This window comes from Sycon ciliatum, chromosome 13 (assembly GCF_964019385.1).
Source record: "Sycon ciliatum chromosome 13, ocSycCili1.1, whole genome shotgun sequence".
Classification (NCBI taxonomy): Eukaryota; Metazoa; Porifera; class Calcarea; order Leucosolenida; family Sycettidae; genus Sycon; species Sycon ciliatum.
In genome coordinates this window covers 10,944,586-10,966,095 of record NC_088655.1, presented here as the reverse complement: position 1 = coordinate 10,966,095, position 21,510 = coordinate 10,944,586, and the positions used below count along the sequence as shown (strand labels likewise).

At 46.1% G+C, this 21,510-nt stretch overlaps 2 protein-coding genes across 2 annotated transcripts; both read left to right on the top strand.

Moving 5' to 3' along the window:
- Positions 1 to 8,238: 8,238 nt before the first annotated feature.
- LOC135830142 (uncharacterized) lies at positions 8,239 to 13,543 on the top strand. Its single transcript, XM_065342535.1, has 4 exons — positions 8,239 to 8,544; positions 9,552 to 9,677; positions 10,701 to 10,844; positions 12,369 to 13,543. The coding sequence occupies exons 1-4, from the start codon at positions 8,460 to 8,462 to the stop codon at positions 12,551 to 12,553; spliced, it is 540 nt and encodes a 179-aa protein (XP_065198607.1). The 5' UTR covers positions 8,239 to 8,459; the 3' UTR covers positions 12,554 to 13,543.
- Positions 13,544 to 15,924: 2,381 nt separating this feature from the next.
- On the top strand, positions 15,925 to 17,382 carry LOC135829178 (uncharacterized). The gene has a single exon (XM_065341582.1). The coding sequence runs from the start codon at positions 15,925 to 15,927 to the stop codon at positions 17,380 to 17,382; it is 1,458 nt and encodes a 485-aa protein (XP_065197654.1).
- The last annotated feature ends 4,128 nt before the right edge of the window (positions 17,383 to 21,510 follow it).

Sequence of the window (21,510 nt, the reverse complement as noted above, 5' to 3'; positions counted from 1 at the left end):
CCAATTGCTGGATGAGAGTGAAGTTTGCAGCCGAGAGACCACGTGTGAGTGCCTTGATCAGACAGGGTAGAACGATATGTAAATGACAGAAATGAAAGTTTGCAAATGCTTAGAACAAAAATCCGATAGTTGCGTTGTGAATGGACATAACTCTTCTCATTCCCACACTGTACCGTGACAGTAGTAGTCTATTGTGTTCAATCCTGTCATCATACCGTGCTGGCAACTGAAATCCGACCCCATGAGCGATGGGTTCACATTCCAGCGGTCTCTGTTTCGTAGTTTTACCATCCCGTGTTGGGTCTTTGCGATGTGAGCGCACCGCTCAGGGGGTCGGATTTCAGTTGCCAGCACTGTATATAATTATAAATCTGCGTTGAGTACAAGCCTGGGTTTCAAGGTACAGTGTCATGAGAGCGGCCTGATCAGTTCAGTGTTGACATGCGTGTACATGTCTATACCACAGAATTACCTGGTTTGATAGAAGCCTAGTCCTGATCTTAGGGAGGTTTCGCTCTACGTAATTACGTATGAAAATCCGTATGTCGTACGCGCCGGGGAGCGAGGGCAACTTTCATACGTGAATCTCTCTACGGATTTCCGTAGGAAAGCTCTTTCCTACGTTGGGTCCTCCGTAGGATTTTTTGAAATATTTTTCGCATTTCCGGATTTATCCATGGTAACGCTGGCAAGCCGCGCGAAACACAAGGTACATACACCGTACACCACATGCAAAATAAAATGGAAGCGCGGTTTCGGTTCGTGGAGCATGCGGTGGGCGCATGCAGCCAACGCGTCTCCAAAGCAACCATGCCTGTTTAGCAGTCGTGGAGAAATCACGTAGAGCGAAACCCAGCGGCGCTCATTTTTACGTATGAAAACTACGTGCAGTTCCTACGTTATTTTCATACGTAATTCCGTAGAGCGAAACCTCCCTATTACCTTCTGCAGGAATAAGTCCTATTTTGTAAGCTAGAATTTCATCACCCTAGCTAGAGGCTGTGGATACACTCAGGAGTACATACCTAACCCCAATAGTGTGTAGGGTCCGGCGGATTCTGCTGGCAGAAAAATTGGCAGAATTCGGTACTTTTTCTGGTAAGTTTCATGCATGTTTGGTAAGTGGATAAAGAAATGGAGCAGAATTCGAGGAATTGCCCGCCATAAGGTTTGTATGGTTCTCCCAATTTCACTGCTTTTCGAGCAGAATCTGTCTGCCACCTTTTCGAGCAGAATCCGCCGGTCCCTAATAGTGTGCAACTCCCTGCGAAACCTCTACCTCTATGCAATGCTGTGAGGGCAGAACTTCACATCACGTGACACGATTCAAAAGGTTACACTGGCAACCATGTACCAGTGCAATGTGACCCCCAGAGGGTTGGTGATATGAAGTTCTGCCATCGAAGAGACCCCATAGGGCCATAGCTAGACTTGCACACTCTTGGGGTTATGTACTCGTGATGTACAAGCTTTCTGCGTGGTGAAGCGGCAGTGCCTTATACAATCATGTAACTGCAGCAAACGGGCACACAACAACTCAGATATACTGGGACGTACCCATATGCACAGGGCCAGGGGGAGTGTGTTCGTACTTCAACTTCGTAGTATCCAGTACAGTCAAATTCCCATAATCCGGGCAGGTTGGAACCAGGGAGTAGTACAATACCGGGTATTGTACTACTCCCTGGTTGGAACCGAGCACTGCCGTAACTAGGAATTGCCCGTAACTCACAACTTACATGTACCGTACATACTTCCTCCATGCAGAAAAGATTATTTTGATGCCAGTCAGTGCAGTATTGTGTTGGGGCTTTTTTTTTTTTGTTGAAATGGCAATTTTGGGGACTCTAGAGTAGTTGATTTGCGCATCTGCGGAGTTTTACTGTGCATCGCATTACATTACACACTTCAGTTCAGTGTATGGATCAAATCGATCGTGCTCTGGACAGTGACCTTACTGTAAGCACGCGTGTTTCCCTATCAGAAGAGGTACTTGGGAGTTTCCCTTTATTCTGAAATGATCATGGGCCAACCCCACGTTTTATCTGTGCATGTGTGCAGTCAGCACTGAACTCTGGAGGGAGGATAACATAATCGAGAGCAGAGTAGGTGGAAGTCTCTTGGCACCGCATGTTGGGATAAACGTACCGGATACCTTTGCTGACGTAGGGGTGAAACGGTTCCATGTTTTTCATGTTCGGGTACCCGAACGCCAGCATAGCTTTCCACGGTTCGGGTATCGGCTCCATGCACTCTTTTCTCCAGACCGACAAAATGCGTTCGTGACAATTATTTTTTAGAAAACATTTTTACGAGCAAGAACGAGACATCGGAGAGTCCATGTACCATGTGTACGTGCGAAGAAGATGACCAGGAGAACCCTTTGGAAGAGCGGTGATTGTAAGGTAAAAAAAAAAAGACATTTAAACCTTGACAAGGCTCGAGTAGACTTGACGTGTACGTGTATTTGTACGAGAACGAGATTTTTCGAGTTTCGGTTCGAAATTTGACGGAACGGGTACGAGGTGATTTGTAATAATTTTACATAAAAGTAAAAAAGGCTATCATTCCGTTGCCCTGGCGAGTTTTGAAGTGTGCATGGTCTCATTCTGTCACTATGTATGTCCTCTATCCACCTATGGACTTCTTGATCGAACACCACAAACATGAGAGACACAGTGTGGGGTTGCTTTGCATGCATTTTTTCACCCGGAAAAAGTGTGTACAAAATTTTACAAGTCAGTAAAATAGGGTCTAACATCAACAAAAATGACCTAAATGTGTCAATAAGCTTGCAATGGGAAATCAAGATACATCTGAAGCAAATCACATGCAGAGAAAGCAGACTGGTTTTGCAGGTTGCCCAACGTATTGGTTTCTGCACGTCGTCAATTGCGGTTCAAAACGATAGGGTATCTTTGAGCGCCTGCCGGCATTGTGGAGCATGAGCACGCAGACCTTATCTTGCTGCTTCATTTCTTTCAACTTGCAGTGCATCCTCATGCGTGAAATAACCATAATAAGCAAAGATACCATCCATGATGCGCGCCAGCAGTCCCACGACAGGGTGCCTTCGTGCATCTGGGCCACAGTGCATTTAACCGGCACATACTGACAATGTCGGGGCTTCCATACTCTCCAAGACAAGTGCAGTGACTCCTTCACTTGATTCATATACTTCTGTGTTGGAAGAAGACTGCAGACCACCCTCAATGGGTGCTCTGCCGTCAACACCCAACATACATTCATGCTGCATTTCCTGCATTTGCACCGTTTGCCATCGTGAATCTCTACCAGCACTTCTGAGGTAGCAAGCTGAGTTCCATACGCAGGTCTACTGAACGGCTAATTATTTACCTGTATGCCATAAGCATCAGCAGCTTCGGACTTGGATTTGAATCACCTTTCATGATAAGTGAGTGAAAGACACCTTTTGTCAAAATTGCAGTTTCTGACCTTCACCTTTTTGGCTAATCTCTTCTTCAGCCCTGCTACTTTGATGGTGTGACAGACTCAATACTGGCATCGGTGACCAGCCTAGGGTTTCCACCTGCCGTAGAATATGCTCGCTGGCTCTTGGACGTCCTTCAAGCATCCATTGAGGGATATTTTACCTCATTGACCACAAATTCATGAATTTCGATCCATGACTGATGTCTCACAAGGCCGTGGAAGAAAACAATTCCGCCAAACGCTGCTGATGCTTACAAACTACAATACAATGGCAACTGACTTGTCTGTCGAACTAACAAGAACACTTCAGGGGAAGAACGCAATCGCCCTCAACAATGATATTTTACTCGATTTGTAAAATAATATGCCATGTAAAATTTTTACAAATCACCTCGTACCCGATTATTTTCAGCTGGCGGTTCCAAAACCGGTTCCTTACCCGAACCGTTTCACCCCTATAGTCCATCAGCCAAGAACTCAGAAGTCGTCAAATTCAAGCACCCTGTTGCACTTAGAAATCGAATACTTGATTTTGGCCTCAATGGGGAGTTTAGGTACCCTGTACACCGAATCCGCAAATAAAAAGAGTAAACGACTTGCACGCTCTGCAGGGGGAAGCCGACAAAGTGACCATTTTTGGCACTTCATCGACAGCCATTGTTGTGACCTAAACCCAATCTCCAATCAGTGCCATGCGCGTTTCAGGAATGAACTTTCAGATTTTGTGAATTACGGGAAAAACCTTGCAAATCGAGAAGATTTGCAGTGTAAACCATTGCAGTTTCCGTATTACACGTGTGCCTGGATTCAAATTACAATAAAATTGTTGTTCGCCTACTTGTAGAGTGTTGTTCCATTACATATCTCTTTCACTGTTCTATTTAATTGAGCATCCGAATACATACCTTCAGGAAGATTACAATGAGCTAGTATTGAACATCATCCACCTTCGGGTTTCCGAAGTATGCACCCCGAGTCATGTCAAGCAGGTTTGAAGCGTAGTTTTCACTGTTTGGCAAAAGTGATCTACGCTTCCACCCTGAGTGGAATCACCCCGGGAAGGTCCTGATCCCTGGAAAAATAAGGAACGTGGAGAGCTAAAAGTAAGGAATCTGCGGCGATGCATGTTGTACATCGAGTGAATGCCCTGCAGTTCTCTTCTCCATTACGACCAACTAGCAAACGCCATGGCTCTGGATCCTGACAGCAAACAGTTGAAATAAAGGCAAGGCTGCTTTGAGCTTGTTGCAACCAGGTAGTAGTACAGTTACAGTTGTACTACTTCGAAGTACTATCTACCACACTCGAGATCACCCAAAGAATAAAGCGATTGAATTCAAAATCAAAAAATTGTTGGGGATCGTCTGAAGCATATTCAAGCGAGGTACAGTCGGGCTTGATGACTGATCAAAGCCCTCGGGCTGGTCCCTTGGGCTTTGATCAGCCATCAATCCCTCTGTACCTCGCTTGATTATCTACTTGATACCATTGTAGTTGCAAACAAGTAACTACAACAATTGCAGTACAATAGTCATGTAGTTTTTTGAATTAGTTATTTGAAAATGGAGAGCATCTTCATCTTCTTCCCGGTGCGCATGTACACATATTTTTTGAATCTGTACGTGCTCCAAGCCAACTCACCTCTGCTCAAATCGACGGCGATTTATTTCGCGATTTTAGGTCGATCGCCACGGAAAACCACACCAAACGTTGACAAAACTCCACGTTTTTCACTGAAGACGCATTGGATGTCCTGATAAAACGGATTGAAAACCTCGTAATGGCTGATGAAGAAGAAGAAATTTGTCGAACTTCCAAGGCGCACTGCAAAAGGAGTGCAAGAGTTTCGCCAGGGAAAGTAGGCAGGTCGGATTCAGTGATGCTTTTGCTGTCGATTGATGTCAGTTCCAGGTGTTCGATTTGTAAGTGCAACAGGGGACTCACTTTGGCACCACTGGCTGATGGACTACTATAGATTATGCATGTACAATGCTGATGATGGGCCTTGCCCGAAAATTTGATCTAATGTATATCAATTGCAGTGTAGCCTAGAGACCGTTAGAGAGAGTGTGTACAAGGTGTGTGTACAGGATGTATGGATTCATGTACAGTGCTGCTCGATGAAATCCAGTCGCGTCACGCAAGTGAGCGCTTTGTGCCATTCCGCGACCCAATGTTCGCATGTCAAGGGCTGCGCATTGCGTTAATTAACCATACATGTATGATTGCACTTGTCAAGTACTCAGGGGCGTCGGAAGCAGTTCAACATTGGTGCGGCGAAAGTGTGAGAGGGGGGTCCGGGGGTCCTCCCCCGGGATTTTTTTTTAAAATTGGGCCTAAAAGGCCATTATTTTAATGCTACAGAATAATATGAGAAATAAGAATATGCATGCTGATGACACACCGCATTGTCGATGTAAAACATGGTACCTGTACAAGTGTCGACATGCCATCAACAAGGTTGAAAATGAAAAAAAAAAAAAAAAAACTTCCAAAATTATTGGTGCGGCTTTGGCCGCACCTGCCGCACCGGTTCCGACGCCCCTGGTACTACAGCAGTTTCTACTCTATGACCGTGTTCCTTGGGTTTTTAAACACAAACAATAATCACCTCATGGATGTCCACACAGTTAGATCCTTGACGTTGTCCTTTGGACTTCGTTGCAATCGTTTTTTCCCCAATCACTCTGAGCTCCGCTGATGAGACCTTGCAAGGACGGTAGAAACAGCTATAGCCAGTTGTTCGTAGATTCCTCCATGGGTGGTGTGCGTATGAGTCAGGAGGTGGTCCAGTGCGTGCAACAAAATCTGCAACGAGTCACCATGGTCACTAGTGCAGCATGCGCAAGAAGCGCGCGGCGACCAGCTGGAGTCCTAAGCACATTATAAATCCGATGGACTTTAAATAATTGATGTACTCAGAAGAACCCTGACTACTACTAGTCAGAGAGCTCTATCATCTATGGGCGATGTACAGAGCTTCTGTATAAGCGTAAGACCAGCGAAGCAAACAAACAGACAAACAAATCCTCAACTCAGAGGGTCATGCTTGCAACAGCGCAACAGCGAGGAGACTGACTAAAGATATTTTGGAGTATAACGTGGTCTTATTCACTGCAGGAAGTGAGTGTTGGCTTATTGCGGGCATCTGGTGCCAATGCTCGGCGCAAAAATAGGAAGGTGGCGTCGCTGATCGGTGTGTGATGTTGTACAATGACTATGTACATGGTATATGCTGTACACAGGTCACAGTGTGAAGTGGCAGGGACAGTAGTGTGAACGTGTGGAACGTGTGGGTTTATGTGCGTGTACGTACAGAAAGTATGTGTGTGTGCGTGTTTGTGTGTGTGTGTGTATGTGTTTGCGTGTGTGCTCGCGCGTGCAGCCGTCTTATCCTCGGTGTATCCCGCTCGCCACAGTGGCCGCAGGACAGGCTCACTGATGAGAAGATAGCAGAGCGAGTCGGACTCCCTCACTCAGGGCCTGTAGACATACAGTCATGTACATGTACAGTGAAACCTGTGTAAGACGACCGCTCAAGGTACCTTCAAAGTGTGGTCTCTGTAACCAGGTGGTCTCCTTATCCAGGGTCATTTGACTGGAAATAGCATCCCTTGGTCCAGGCTGCAGTGGTCGTCTGGGACAGGTGGTCGCCTTATCCGAGTGGTCGCTTTGACAGGTGTTACTGTACAATGTATAATAAAGTAAAACATGTCAAGGCGACCATTTGGATAAGGCGACCACCTGTCCAAGAAGACCACTGAAACCAGGATCAAGGGATGCTATTTCCAGTCAAATGACCCTGGATAAGAAGACCACCTGGTAACAGAGACCACGTTTTGAAGGTCCCTTGAGCGGTCGTCTTAGACAGGTTTCACTGTAGTTGACTTGAAGCGTCACTACCCATATTACTCAGCTCACACGCTATGTATGTACAATCAAGAGTACATGTTTCACATGTTTTCATGTACTCTTGATACAATGTATTTCAAGGATTCCCCAGAGGCCGTTTAACGATGAGTACTGAGCAAAGACTGTACTACTGTACCCAGGATGTACCCAATCAAGAGTGGTCTAAAGGGTGTACCGCGAATACTTTACATCTGGCAAAATGCAGTACATCTGCCATGGCCGTAGCACTGCATACCCATACATGTACATGTACATGTTCAGGACCAGGGCTGGGCCTGGCTGGGGAGGTAGGCATGTACTTGAAATGAATGTATATTATGTACATGAAGTACTTGAAATTACAACTTACTTGCGTGGGATGAGTGGACAGTATTAAATTTAGTTTTCCTGCTGCGCGAAACGACTGCAAACAAGTGTGCCTTCTTGTGCATCCATGACCATTGTACATAATACTGCATACTGTAGGTTCCCAATTCAAGTGCAATGCACGTATGGAAGTTACGTAGTCAAGTGGTGTGCTTCACTGTCCGAAGAGTGCTCAATAGTACCCATGTAGGGCAGAGCCTTGTACACAAGAGAGAGATTGGAAGCTTAGTTACAACTCTGAGTTTCACGTATTACTACGATCATCAGGCAACTTCATTTTATCAGGCAACCGTATGGAATTATTTATGTGACTGGGGAGGGAGTGGGGAATTCCTGATGCAAGAATTAAAGAAGCAGTGGAGGCGCCTCACTTGAGAAGTTGAGGCACAGGCGTACATAAATGTACATGTATGACATACCATGCACCGTGTGCCGATAGGAAACACCAACACGCTGCAGCGCTGGTGGACTTATGCCACAGCCTAACGCGTCGAGCATGTATAAAGCGGCCTTCCTGAAGAGCTACAGTTCTCAGTCCGGTAATGTCGCAGTTTCATTCACAAGTTACTTCAGGTTTCCAGGCACCGAGTGGATAAAGGAATCCAGAGTACCATTAGATCTTCATCACAATCATTAGCATCGCCCAGATTCAGATGTACGGCTCGCATTCGGAGAAGATTCAGTGACTTCCAAGTTCCAACAAAGATCTCGGCCGTCCCTGCGAACCTATGAGTATGGTGCACCCTCTGCTGATACGACATGGCCTCAATGTCTTGGTGCTGGTGACGATCTGGCTCATGATGGCGTCGAATGGTAAGTGAAGAGCAACGGACAGTTACCGAGAGCTGTTTCAAAATCACGCTCTTGCCAGGCAACTTACAATGTACGTCCGAACGGAAACATCCCTATAGGTTACGCAATATCACATTTTACTTGCCGTTAAACTAGAGTAGAAATTGTTTCCATTCGCTTCCGCGTAATTGGGCAACACCGCCCGTTTGGTGCTGCGAATTCAAATAAAAACATGCCTACGTAACTAGGGGTGAGGTTTGCTGCAGCTTCATACAGGTTACGCAATGTCACTTTCCCCTTAAAGCTAGACTCTCATACAGATAAATAGAGTCAGGAACGGAAAAAGTCTGCCAGCTCCTTCACAATTCCACTGCAATCATCCACCTCCTTTTCTTCGGACAGTTATCAGTGACAACGGTTCGTCAAAAGTGCCCTCATCAAGTCCGCGGAAGAAAAGGAGCTGGATGACTGCAGTGTAATTGGGAGAGAGCAAGTCAGCTCTGCATCACCCAGCAAAGTTCGTCAATGTCGAACCCGGATGTAGGTAGCAGTATGTCAATACTTTCTGCCAGAATCAGGTGTTGGCCGTGGCATTGATGAGGTTATTATTCTTTATTGTTATTCTTTATTTCCACGATGGCCCATGGCCAATAAGGAAGATAATTGTGATTCAAATCAGTCCAGAATCATATAAAATTAGTCTAGCCAGTGAGGAAGCCAACACATTGCAGAGGGATGGGGTTATGATGGGGTGCAGTGTGAGCTACTCACAGGAGCATATGGATGATAGAATGAGGCTAGACGCCATTGATTTAAACGCATGCTTGCTATTTGTTTCACGCAGGTCGGGAGGGGGGGGGGGGGGGGGAGGGGGTAGTTATTCGCATCACTTCGTGCAGTGGTCCATACTGAGGCATGTGGGGATAAGAAGTACAATGTACCTCGGACACAAGGAACACTTTCTCTCTGCCGACGAGGGTAAGCATTATCAGCGTTCCATACTGTGTTCTGTATTCCTGCCTGCACAGCCAAACCTGAGTGGTATGAAGTGGAGTCGGCACGCGCAGAGATCGGCATCTGGCGACTTTGCGTAACAAGGGATGTGAGGCGCTGTGTTAGTCTACTGAAGGATAGGCCAGGCATTGACGTCAATGGTAATGCAATGTACTGTAGTCTGTACTGCAGAAGAAGCAATCTTAATACCGTGTTCGCGCGATTAGAGCCCTCTCTGGAATAGTGCACCAGTCTCTAAGAGCCAGTGAAAAGATAAAGCCCTCTCTTGAATAGTGCCCTCTCTTGAATAGTTCCCTCTCTTGAATAATACCCCATCTGTGATGGACATTGAAAAAATAGTGCCCCATGGACACTAATCGCGCGAGTACGGTAACCCTGGAAAGGACACTCGTTTAAAAAATTAATGTGAAGGGAACAATTCAATGCCATGCACAGCCATCCAAACTGAATAATATCAATCGAAACGTGTTCACCACGGCGTACTTAGCCAGCTGTCTAGGTATAATGTCAAACATTATGTATTGTGTGATTCGGAACATTATCAACCCACTACGGTCGAATGAAAGGAAAAATTCAATACCATGCACAGCCATCCACACTGAATATATATTTTGATAGAAACGTGGTCACCACCGGGTAAGCCGCTGTCTAGGCGCAATGTACCACAGGCGATCGATACGTTCAACAGTATTCTGGAAACGGTCATGACTTGGTCAAATAACCAGATGAGCTTTAACGCAAAACCCATTCCATGTGCATGTACAGCTGTATGATGTGTGCAAGTACTCCCTGATCAGTATCCACCTAATCAGTGGTCTGCTCTGCTAGACATAATCATTATCACTGTTGTGCTCTGATGGACCATGGTTACATAATGCGGAGGATCAGATCAGCCCAGCAAAGAGCCCGCCGCCATGCACAAATGAATCCTTGTGCGACAGTTCTTGCGTGATAGATTTAGTAATAGTATACTAGCACCCCTTTTCTTTTCCTTTTTCCTTTATTATTATTACTTTATATAGGTTTTGTTTTGTTTTTTACTATCTTCACATACCCAGCTTTTGATCCTGGAAACTATATCTTTCAAAACGTTCAAACTTACTGCATGCAGAATAATTCTCTGTCTCTGACGTCACTCGTCCGATCGGATTTTCCCTCTACAGGATCGCTGCGAAGTGCGCAGGCCTTTTCGGTGCTGGCCACAATCTTCTCCTGTACTGCTGCAGTCCTGATCTTCGTCATGGAGCTAGGCCTTGTCAAACCGGATATGCTGCTGGGAATACCCCGGGTACTGTTGGCCCTGTCCGGTAAGTGCAGTGCTATGGTCAACAATGTACTGAGTATTGTATACGTACAGTGAAACCTGCCAATGCGACCACTCTGATAAGACGACCACCTGTCGTAGAGGACCGCTACAACTAGGGCCAAGGGATGCTACATGTACATGTATTTCCAGTCAATTGACCCTGGATAATGAGACCACCTGTACACGGAGACCACGTTTGTAAGGTCTCTTGAGAGGCCACTGTAGTTGCTGGTCCTAGGAATGGAGCCAGATACATGTACAATGTAGTACCAGTACCGTCTAACAGGATAATGGTTGCTAGTGATCCTTTTATTTCGTCGTTGCCAGTTGGGTGTGGCATTCTTCAATGTACCGGTACTTAAGCAACAGTTAGTTCTTGGCTATACAATGTACATGTACATGTACATACATGTACATATACATTATACATGTACATGTACATGTACATGCACATGTACATGTACATGATAGAAAATGTCGCAGAACGTGCATTTACATGTACATGCAAATGAGAGAGTGCTCAATATTCATTCGAATAGAGCTACGTTACACAAGACCCAGAGCATCACGCATCATTCGTTGTAAGTAGTAACTACATGTAGAGGGGACGGTTTCAAATAGGACACCGGTTGCAAACCGGAACGGACTCAATATTCACTTTCTCTCTTGGTATTTTGATTAGAAAACATATGTCACAGTGAGACTACGATGTGTTATACTCCGAGCCAAAATTTCATGGCTCTGCGATGACCAGAAGCGCCATATCAAGCAGGTGAGTTTTTGACGTGTTGCTTCGCACTGCGACTTGAGTTTTACGACTTTCGAAGAATCAACTTCTTGTCGCAGGTAAACAGCGGCTCGCCTCTCGCCAATAAAGCACCGCATACCAATCAAAACTAATGGAAGCACACACAAGGCTTATTGTTACTCTGTACTGGCCGTCGTGGAGCGATAGCAATTACCTAATTTCAGACCCAGAGTGAATTTGACGTGCACTCTAAAACGTGTCCGGTTTGGAGCCACCTCTGATTTGAACTTTTTTGAAGCGAAAAATTGGGCAACTTGGAGGCAATGGGTCAACACGAAGGAGTGGCTCAGTTCGATTGACTCTGGCCCCAGAGCAAACTTCAACATGCCAGTTTCCTTCCACAAACATATTTCGAGTGAAAAATCAACGCTGATGATCGGTTTGGGTCTATACAAATTTGGCTGTCAAAACGTCCCAGTATCGAGCCGTCCCCTCTACATTGTACATGTAATAGTTTCATGGCCATAGGCAATCATATTTGAAGACAACAGTAATGTGCGTACTTGTCAAGTAAATGTACATTTTCATGTACATTTTCATGTACATTTTCATGTACATTTTCATGTACATTAATTTGTACATGTACATGCACATGTAAATGTGAGCAGAGAGCTGAGCCATACTATCAGTGAATGGTGTGGTTATCTAATACTGTACTTCGACAAAAACATTAACCTCCCTTTCTGGCTTTAATCTGTATTTCTCTTTCTCCCTTAGCACTGTTCATGTTCGTTGGAGCATTGTCATTCCTGGGCTTCATCGACGAAACCAGCTTGAGTGATCTTCCGGACTCTCGCTACTCCATCAGCTTCATTTTTGCTTGGGTGAGTGTCGGCACGGCGGTGGCATCAGCTCTTCTTGCCCATTTCCATCATTCAGCGTTAGCCAACAAGACCTTTTAGGTTAGTATTGCCCTACAGGTACATGATTGTATCTCCCGGGAACGCTCAGCCACCGACAAGGATAATACATATACATCATTTTCATTTCATGATTGTCTCATGGTATTATCTCGTCACTAATTGCTCTATTTATCGCATTGTTACAATCCTTTCTCCAAAACGCCTGTTTGGATATTAATTAAAATAATTGCAACAGTACACGTACTCTGAGTGCTGTTGCTGTGGAAATGTCAGCTTTAGTAAATTAGAATTAATTTTAGAATCAGAAGCTCTCCCAATCCTTTCAAAATTTTAGTAAATTAGTTGCTTGTTTCGAAATGCATGCAGGCCGGCTTGCTTTCCCTATTCACGGTTTCTGCTTCTCTCGACTCTGAAATAAATCTGCCTTGTCTTCTGATCTGCCACAGTGAGTGTGTGCTCCACACTACAATGATTCCACCGTACTGTACATGTACATGTACATGTACATGTATGTCAAATGCTAGGTATTAGGGCATGTGTCGTGTCCGTGTGTTTCTATCTGTATTGTATTCCGTCTGCTCCTACGTAACATGTATCTTTGTCAAGTGTTTGCCGTGGCGTCGATGTGTCTCGTCTATGAATAGCGTTGGGAAACCTATCACTATTCATGCTTTGCTGGCTTGCTGCTCGCTCGCTTCGCTCCTTCAGCTTGCACGCTACTATAATTATAGCAGTATATAGGTCGATGCTTTGCGTCGATGGGTGGTTGTTGTTGTTGTTCTTGCTTCTCTGTTGCTTGGAATTACTCGGTCCTAGAGTGAAGCTTTGGTCTTCTTGTGTGGTGAGGGTGAGGAATGGGTATCTGGACTCCTGGTATATTTCCGTAAAGAACCTGGAATCGTAGAATCCTGATAGGATGTCTGGCCCACTCCCCGGTCATGACATTTGGCGACCACGCCAGGATGTCCAGTGCCACTAACATTCCGAACCCTCGGCAGCGAGAGGGAGCGCTGCCAATAGCCATCGCCACCACACCGCAGCCCGTCCTGGGTACGACGATAAACTGCACCCTGGCGACCGCGGTTGGTCACCTGCACCATCACCAACGCGCCCGTCCCGGAGCATGACGATAAACTGCTGGACGTAGCCAGAGCTGGAGAGGAGGTACATCGAGGAAGTCAAGATGAAGGCAACATGCAAACGGGAGCCGCGGATTTCAAGTGAAGTAACTAGTTAGTTCGGGTCAGTTACCAGTTCCTGGACACGTTTCTGGTCTTGTCACCCGTCTAGTCTTGATTTGTCTTATTATAATAGTTCATAATGATAGTAACACAGAAGCAATCCCTGCAGGCTGACCAATAGCTTGTTCGAACGTAGTTGTAACGGCATAACCTATTTTACTAACACTGCTGTGGCTGAGAGTCTGTGCAAGACTGGCGCATTATGTTTTCTTTGGTTCTTGGGTCGGAAGAGGTTGGTTCCTTCCTTTCAAGTTTTCAAGAGTTTTATTATTTTGCTTTCTTTTTCAGTGCCGTTACTTTTCTTCTGTTACGAGGACGTAACATGTTCGTAGGCGGGGGATATGTCGTGTCCGTGTGTTTCTATCTGTATTGTATTCCGTCTGCTCCTACATGTATCTTTGTCAAGTGTTTGCCGTGGCGTCGATGTGTCTCGTCTATGAATAGCGTTGGGAAACCTATCACTATTCATGCTTTGCTGGCTTGCTGCTCGCTCGCTTCGCTCCTTCAGCTTGCACGCTACTATAATTATAGCAGTATATAGGTCGATGCTTTGCGTCGATGGGTGGTTGTTGTTGTTGTTCTTGCTTCTCTGTTGCTTGGAATTACTCGGTCCTAGAGTGAAGCTTTGGTCTTCTTGTGTGGTGAGGGTGAGGAATGGGTATCTGGACTCCTGGTATATTTCCGTAAAGAACCTGGAATCGTAGAATCCTGATAGGATGTCTGGCCCACTCCCCGGTCATGACACATGCACTGTGGCTGGATGAAGGAAGGGCCCATCTTTACCAAAGGCACTGCCGTGTACAGTCTTGATCTGATAACTACTGTACATGTACATGTAAATGTACATGTACATGTAAATGTACATGTAAATGTACATGTATAATGTACATGTTGATTTATTAAGTTGTACTTGTTTATTATTTTTGCACCTCAAAGCATGTCAAGACAGCCAATTGAATCGAGGAGAGGGTGAGACCAACCACGGAAGAAGAGAGAAAAGAAAATGAAAACACACGTACACAAAAGGGGGAAGGGATTAGCAAGTTACAAAGCAGTGGGATGCCCAGCGAGCTACATGTACATGTACATGTATGCAACGGAGGTGGTGATTGTGATAATTATGATTTAGAGGGAGTTACTGAAGTGCTGTCTGACGATGTACAAACATGTATTCCGGACACGTCCATGTGCTTCACTGCTCGGTCAATACAACAGCCTCTTTTCACGGGCAAACAAAACACAATGTGCACTTCATGGAGGAGTAGAACACAATTCAAGTAGTGAAAATAATTGCATGAAAGGAAGAATGTGATGAACAAATTGCAACCCTACTCAAATACGGCAATTTCAATGAAGCGGGCACTGCCATAGAATAGGAATGCCGTACACCCTCAGTAGTATGACAGAAAGGAACACGTTATGAGAAAAGTAATGACATAATGTACCTAATTTGCTCGGTCCATCATCTGTATTATTACTACAGAGTATGGGTATGCAATGTAATGCATTGACTGATTCTACATTGACTGATGCTACAATTTTAGGGACCGGCAGATTCTGCTCGAAAAGCAGTAAAATTGGCAGAACAAACCTTATGGCGGGCAATTCCTCGAATTCTGCTCCATTTCTTTATCCACATACCAAACAGGCATGAAACTTACCATAAAAAGTAATGAAATTCTGCCAATTTTTCTGCCGGCAGAGTCCGCTGGACCCTATGTTATTGTACAGTGACTGATGCTGCAATGTATCTGTACATGTATTAATACTACTGTTTATGAACACTTAGTGACTTACTGTGACTCCCACGCTCATACTGTGCTGCTTGGACAACATCTAGAGCCGTAGTAGAGGTCTACATTCCCTAGTAAAATAATAAATTCTACTACCACTACTACTACATGTACATGTACATGTACATGACACATGATTGTATAATTATGATAAACAGTCAGAAAGAGTATAGAGGTTATGCGAATGACGTCACGAGGAGCGCCAAGGCGGCTGCGAGTGGCGGGGGTGGCAAAATGAAGTCGTTTCTGCTTGAACTATTTTTTACTAGTCTTTGAGAGGAAAAGTAAAATTTGTTGTTGGTTGTCGACATATCGTTCCTCACTTTTATTTTGATTTCCGCTGGTGTCTCGCTTGCTGAAGTTTTTAGCCTTCAACATGCCGAAGAGTTGTGCAGCCGTCGGATGTAGCAATCGTGCAGATCCTGGAACGGCTGTGAAGTTTTACAAGTTTCCTGTAGCGGACGAGCGGCGCAAACTATGGGTTGCGGCTATGAGACGAGAGAATTGGAAGCCAACTGACAGTAGCAGGATCTGTTCAGACCATTTCGTAGGCGCAGAGAAGAGCAACGATCCACTATCTCCCGCTTACGTTCCGAAACTTTTTGAACATGTCAGGACTCCTGTAAAGCGTAAAGCGGAGAGGGATTTGGTGGCATATGAACGCCGAGCGAAGCGGAAGCTGACGTTCGAGGAGAGCAAGACGCAGACACCAGTGAAAGTGGACGCCTCCGGGAATGACTTCACAGAGGCAATGGCAGATTTGCCTGGTGCCTATGGTGCAGAGGTAGAGTCTGATCCTGTAGCAGTCTCCAGTGTCTCATCGCAGACTGACATGGATATGGAGCACTTGACGCGGCTGGAGGAGACAAACAACTGTTTGGTCCTGGAAAGCGAACGGATGCCACACGCTCCAGGACAAGGTGACACCTTGTCAATCGAGTCGTTTGAGAAAGACAACGCGAAGGTGCTCTTCTACACTGGTTTGCAGTCTTTTGGGACCATGATGGGCATATTTGAACACGTGAGGAAGAGAGTTCCACAGCACCACCGCCACACGCTCTCTCTCTTCCAGCAGTTCTTGATTGTTCTCATGAAGCTTCGGCTGAATTGTCGGGACCAAGACTTGGCGTACAGATTCGGCATTCACCAGTCGACCGTGTGCCGGATTTTCCAGCGCTGGATCCGGGTGATGCATGTGATGCTGGGACCACTTGTCAAATGGCCGGAAAGGGATGAACTACGCAAAACTCTGCCACTTGAATTTCGTAAGCATTTCCCGGGCTGTGCTGTCATTATTGACTGCTTTGAAGTTTTTTGTGAACGAACTTCTGATCTGATGGCAAGAGCTCAAACATACTCTCACTATAAAAGCCATAACACTGCAAAGTTTTTGATTGGCGTAGCGCCACAAGGTGTCATTACATTTATTTCGCATGCATGGGGCGGGAGAGCCTCAGACAAGTTCATCACAGAGCACTGCGGTCTGCTTAGTCACCTAAATCCGGGTGACCAGGTGCTGGCTGACCGTGGTTTCACTGTTGGAGACAGCGTTGGCATGTTCTGCGCAGAGTTGGTGATGCCCCCATTTACGAAGGGGAAGAAGCAACTCTCCAGGCTGAAATTGGACAGTGCTCGACAAGTGTCACGCGTCCGTATCCATGTGGAGCGAGTGATTGGAATGCTTCGCCAGAAATACACGATCCTCTCTGGCACTTTGCCCATTGCTTTCCTCATGCATGACGATAAAGCTACATCATGTGCATTCATTGACAAGGTTGTCACCGTCTGCTGTGCTCTGTGCAACTGTTGTGAGTCCGTCGTACCTTTCGAGTAAATTACATCATGCCGCTTTGTCAGCTGTAATGATTGCTATATTATTATTATATTATTATTCAAATTTATTATTAACCCCTTGTGCTTTTTGGACTGTCTGGATATACCGGCAATTATATTTCTGTTTTACCTATTCTGCAGTTGCATGCGCATGTGTTCACCTCATTGACCTCGCTTGTTTCTAGTTTTTTTTTTGTCTGGCTAGCCAAGCTTGCTTGGTCATGGCAATGCCAACAGACTTACAATAATAGTAATAATAATGGCTTCTATCATCACTCACGACATGCCTCCGTTTCTTGTTGCATCAATATAATGACTCGTGGTCCAAATAGGGACAACACAATATAATAATTATGAATAGCCCTGAAACCCAACTTAGGGTGCTGGGTAGTGTGCGATGTACCATCAGATGTAGTATGCCCAGCACCAAAGAACAACTCAACTTATGCCAACATCACCCGGAAGAGACGTAAAGAGCGAAGTGTTTGATGTGTAATGATGGAGTTCCTCTGCTCACATGCATAAGCAGTGAGTGGTCTTCACGCATGTCCTGCGACCCACAAATACGAATCAGCATTATGGTCCTTCAGAGATACATGCAAGCAAAGAAATACAAGAAAGGTAACGGAAATCGTTGTGAAAGCCCAGCCACCGATTGTATGCACACACGTGGCAAGTGCAACAGCAAGTACCGTGGAAGGCACAGCAGAACAAGTTGAAAATGCAACTCTAGAAATACCAGAATAGCAGGCTCCATGAATATAATCACTTCTCAAATGCTTGAGACTTGGATTTACAACTGCGACGACAAAAATGACAATGTACATGGAAAGTTGGTTGCACCCCATACTAGAGGTCGAGCTTTTCTGCCGCCTTGACTGGACATTTGACTGACTCACGACTGCCATTCAGAAACTTGACAAACTCACGACTTCCATCCAGACACTTGACTGACTCACAACTGCCATCTAGAGCAGAGAAGAAGTCCCTCGAGCCCTCCTTCCGGCAAACCTGCAAGAAAGCACCACTCCCTGCTCAATACACAGTGTTTCGGGGAATTCACCCCTCATGCAGTTGAGCTTGAGTAGGCTGACGAACGTTGTGCTTAGCGACCAACATTCCTATAAACTTGTCGCCGAAGTCGCTACCACTGTATTTGTACATGCATATCATTATTTAGTGGCAGATTTAATCTTGCGACACTCCGGGCAGGTCCAGTTCTTGCGCTTTGGCTTACTCTTCAGCTGCAAACAAGCCATGTGGAACAAACGAATACTGCAATCGTTGTTGGAACATCGCAGTACCTCGCCAGCCTTCACAGACTTGCAGTAGCAAAACTCCGGAGGGCGTTCTTGATCCGCAGTAGATGTTGTACTGGCAGCACCAAGTGGTTCCGAGGCTGATGTAGCCGGTGAAGACGCATCGGCAGGAAGAGTGGAGAACGTCTTAGTGAACCATTTCCCAACAAGCTCTGGGAGAACAGCACACTGGAAGAATTTCTTGGCACCTGCTACCGCTTCACGGATGAAATCTGTGTCTGCACAGATACGCTCCACAAACAGCTGACCTTCATTCCACACAACAAAGTCACAGTACTGCACCTTACACACCAGCATCTGTAGCTGTACTTGGTAGTAGTACATGTGGTCTTGCTTAAGATGGAGTGCTCCGCCGGACTTTACTAGACAGAACTTCCCTGAATCGGCAGCATCATGCAGGCTACTGTCTCGGCACCCGTACGGGCACTTCACTTCCACCACGCCGTTGCCACAGCAGGAGCACTGCACAAGGGAGTCGGGAGTAGCGCCAAGATATGGATAGTCCGGATGAATTACAAAGCCACTGGGCAGTACTTCAACCTTCTGATGTGTTGCACTGGCATGTTCACTATAGTTGTCAATTGCCTTCTGCTCGTGATCACATCCCCATTGTGTGGCTTTGCTACGAAACTTGTGTGCCTCAGGGTAACACACAGAGCGGACTAAGGACGCAGAGGGCTGGCTAATATCCGTGCGAACAGCAGACTTCAACTTTGAAGCTGTGATCCGGCCGGCGCGAAATTCAAACCAGGCCTTGGAATCTGCCTGGTTTCGCGTAGCCTGTTCCACAGCGCGTGCTTCCTCCTCTGAAACACAGACCGCTGGAAATACTGCCTCGCAACGAACGAGCAGGTCCCCAAAACTAGCATCCAGCATGTCTGGTTCGTACAATAAATCCAAAATGGGTGGATATCCCTCGGGCTTGGAAGGTACGTACCTATCGCAGAACCCGGGAACAAGGGAGAGTAATGACGGTTTACCGGCTTGACATAAATTTCCATATAGTTCACCCAGCTCAGCACTGGAGGGTTGCTTAATATCAGCAGGGACCTTCTCCTCCGACCTACGGCGCTTGCTCCCATGCTGTTTAGTGTCGGGTGCAGTGAAGTTTATGTCACGAATCCTGGCATACTCCACCTCCTTCATTGAAGGAGTTGACCATTGGCACGGCAATGAAGTGCTTCCTGTGTTCTGAATCAGCTGCGTTCTAGAATACAGGCTGAACAACAGTGCAGCAACGTGAGAACAAGACTCACCAAGGCCAGCCATGCAGGTGCAGTGTGCACAAATCATGCTACCGTCGTTTTGCGCAGCAATCCAGGGTTGCAGATGGGTGCCGGAAACTGACTGGGAATGGCGGACTTTGGCGATGACAAACTTGCTGTCACATGTGTCAGATTCGGACGCTGGAAACGCACGAACATCGCCGACCCAGCCACTGACAAGGTATTTGTAGCCTTCCAAGCTCTTGTAGGCCTTGAGCTGCTCCTTGGTGTAGGGGCTGGGCGCGTTGACCAAGAAATTGTAAATATCGGGATAGTCCACAAGTGGAAATTTATCTTCCTCTAAAAAAATACTTCTGGGCAGGTAAGGATCACTCGAGTCTGGTGCAACGCGCTCGAGCTTTTCACGGTACCGGCATTTGCTGGAGTCATCTAACTCGTCATACACTTTTGAAAACTTGGGAGAAGTCATGGCCACTGATTCAGCGTTCGTACAATAGTCCTTTGTAAAGAACAGAAGAGGAACGTAACAGCGATACAGGAAATTTCCTTCGTGAAATTATTCCAGGCACATGTACTTCTTTTGAACTTTTCATCTCTTTTGCCACCCCTGCGGAGCGCGGCCGCTTTGGCCGCCTACACGCCGCCTGCACGTGATCCTTTCGCATAACCTCTATAATACATGTACTACTAGTAATACAAATACTCATAGGGCACAAAACTGACAAGCTACTGAGACACATTCAGTGACCTGAGTCCTACAATGTACATGACATGTAGCTCTAACACGTTCCTTATTAGTCATTATCAGTCACGCCATCGTGGAATAAAAGAAAAGAACACACCTCCATGATCCAGTGCTCAAACCAATGCCAATGGCCTTTCAACTGGGAAGGCTCATGGTCACATACATGTACATGTAGGACCGAAGAGGGGAAGGTGAGCGCAGCGGAAAATGTGCACAAGCTACATTGTACATGTACATGTACTTGTACATGTACATCCCACTGCAACAAAGAATGCCGACTGTTAGTGTTACAGGACGATGACGAGACCTGACAATGCGGTCACTACGAAGCAGCAAAGCAACACACCACCCAACTTGGGTGGGTCAGCAGCACATGTACCGGTATGAGAGTAAAAGGAAGGGCCAGGGGGAAGCTTTGCGAAAACGAATTGTACAGAACCGGACGCCAATATCTACGTGACGGTACTCCTCATGCATGACACAGTGGACGAGTTGACTACTGTAGCAAGTACCGTACTGGCAATATATATTGCCGCAGTGAGGCCATGAAGCGTTACATTGGCACATGTTTGCCGCACGCAGGGCGTTACATGCAAAGTCGCACAGGAGCCGTTACACAGGTTTCTATATTGCCGCAGTCCTTTTTTTGCTATTGCCGCATCACTTTTTTGCTATTGCCGCATCATTTTTTTGCTATTGCCGCATCATTTTTTGCAAACTGCAATGAAAAGATCGCCGCACCCCGCCGGACGCGCGTTACGAACGCAACGAAAATTTGTCGCACTAGCCTGGTCGCGCGTTACGCCGCACCCCCCTGCGTTACGCGTTACGCGGCAACA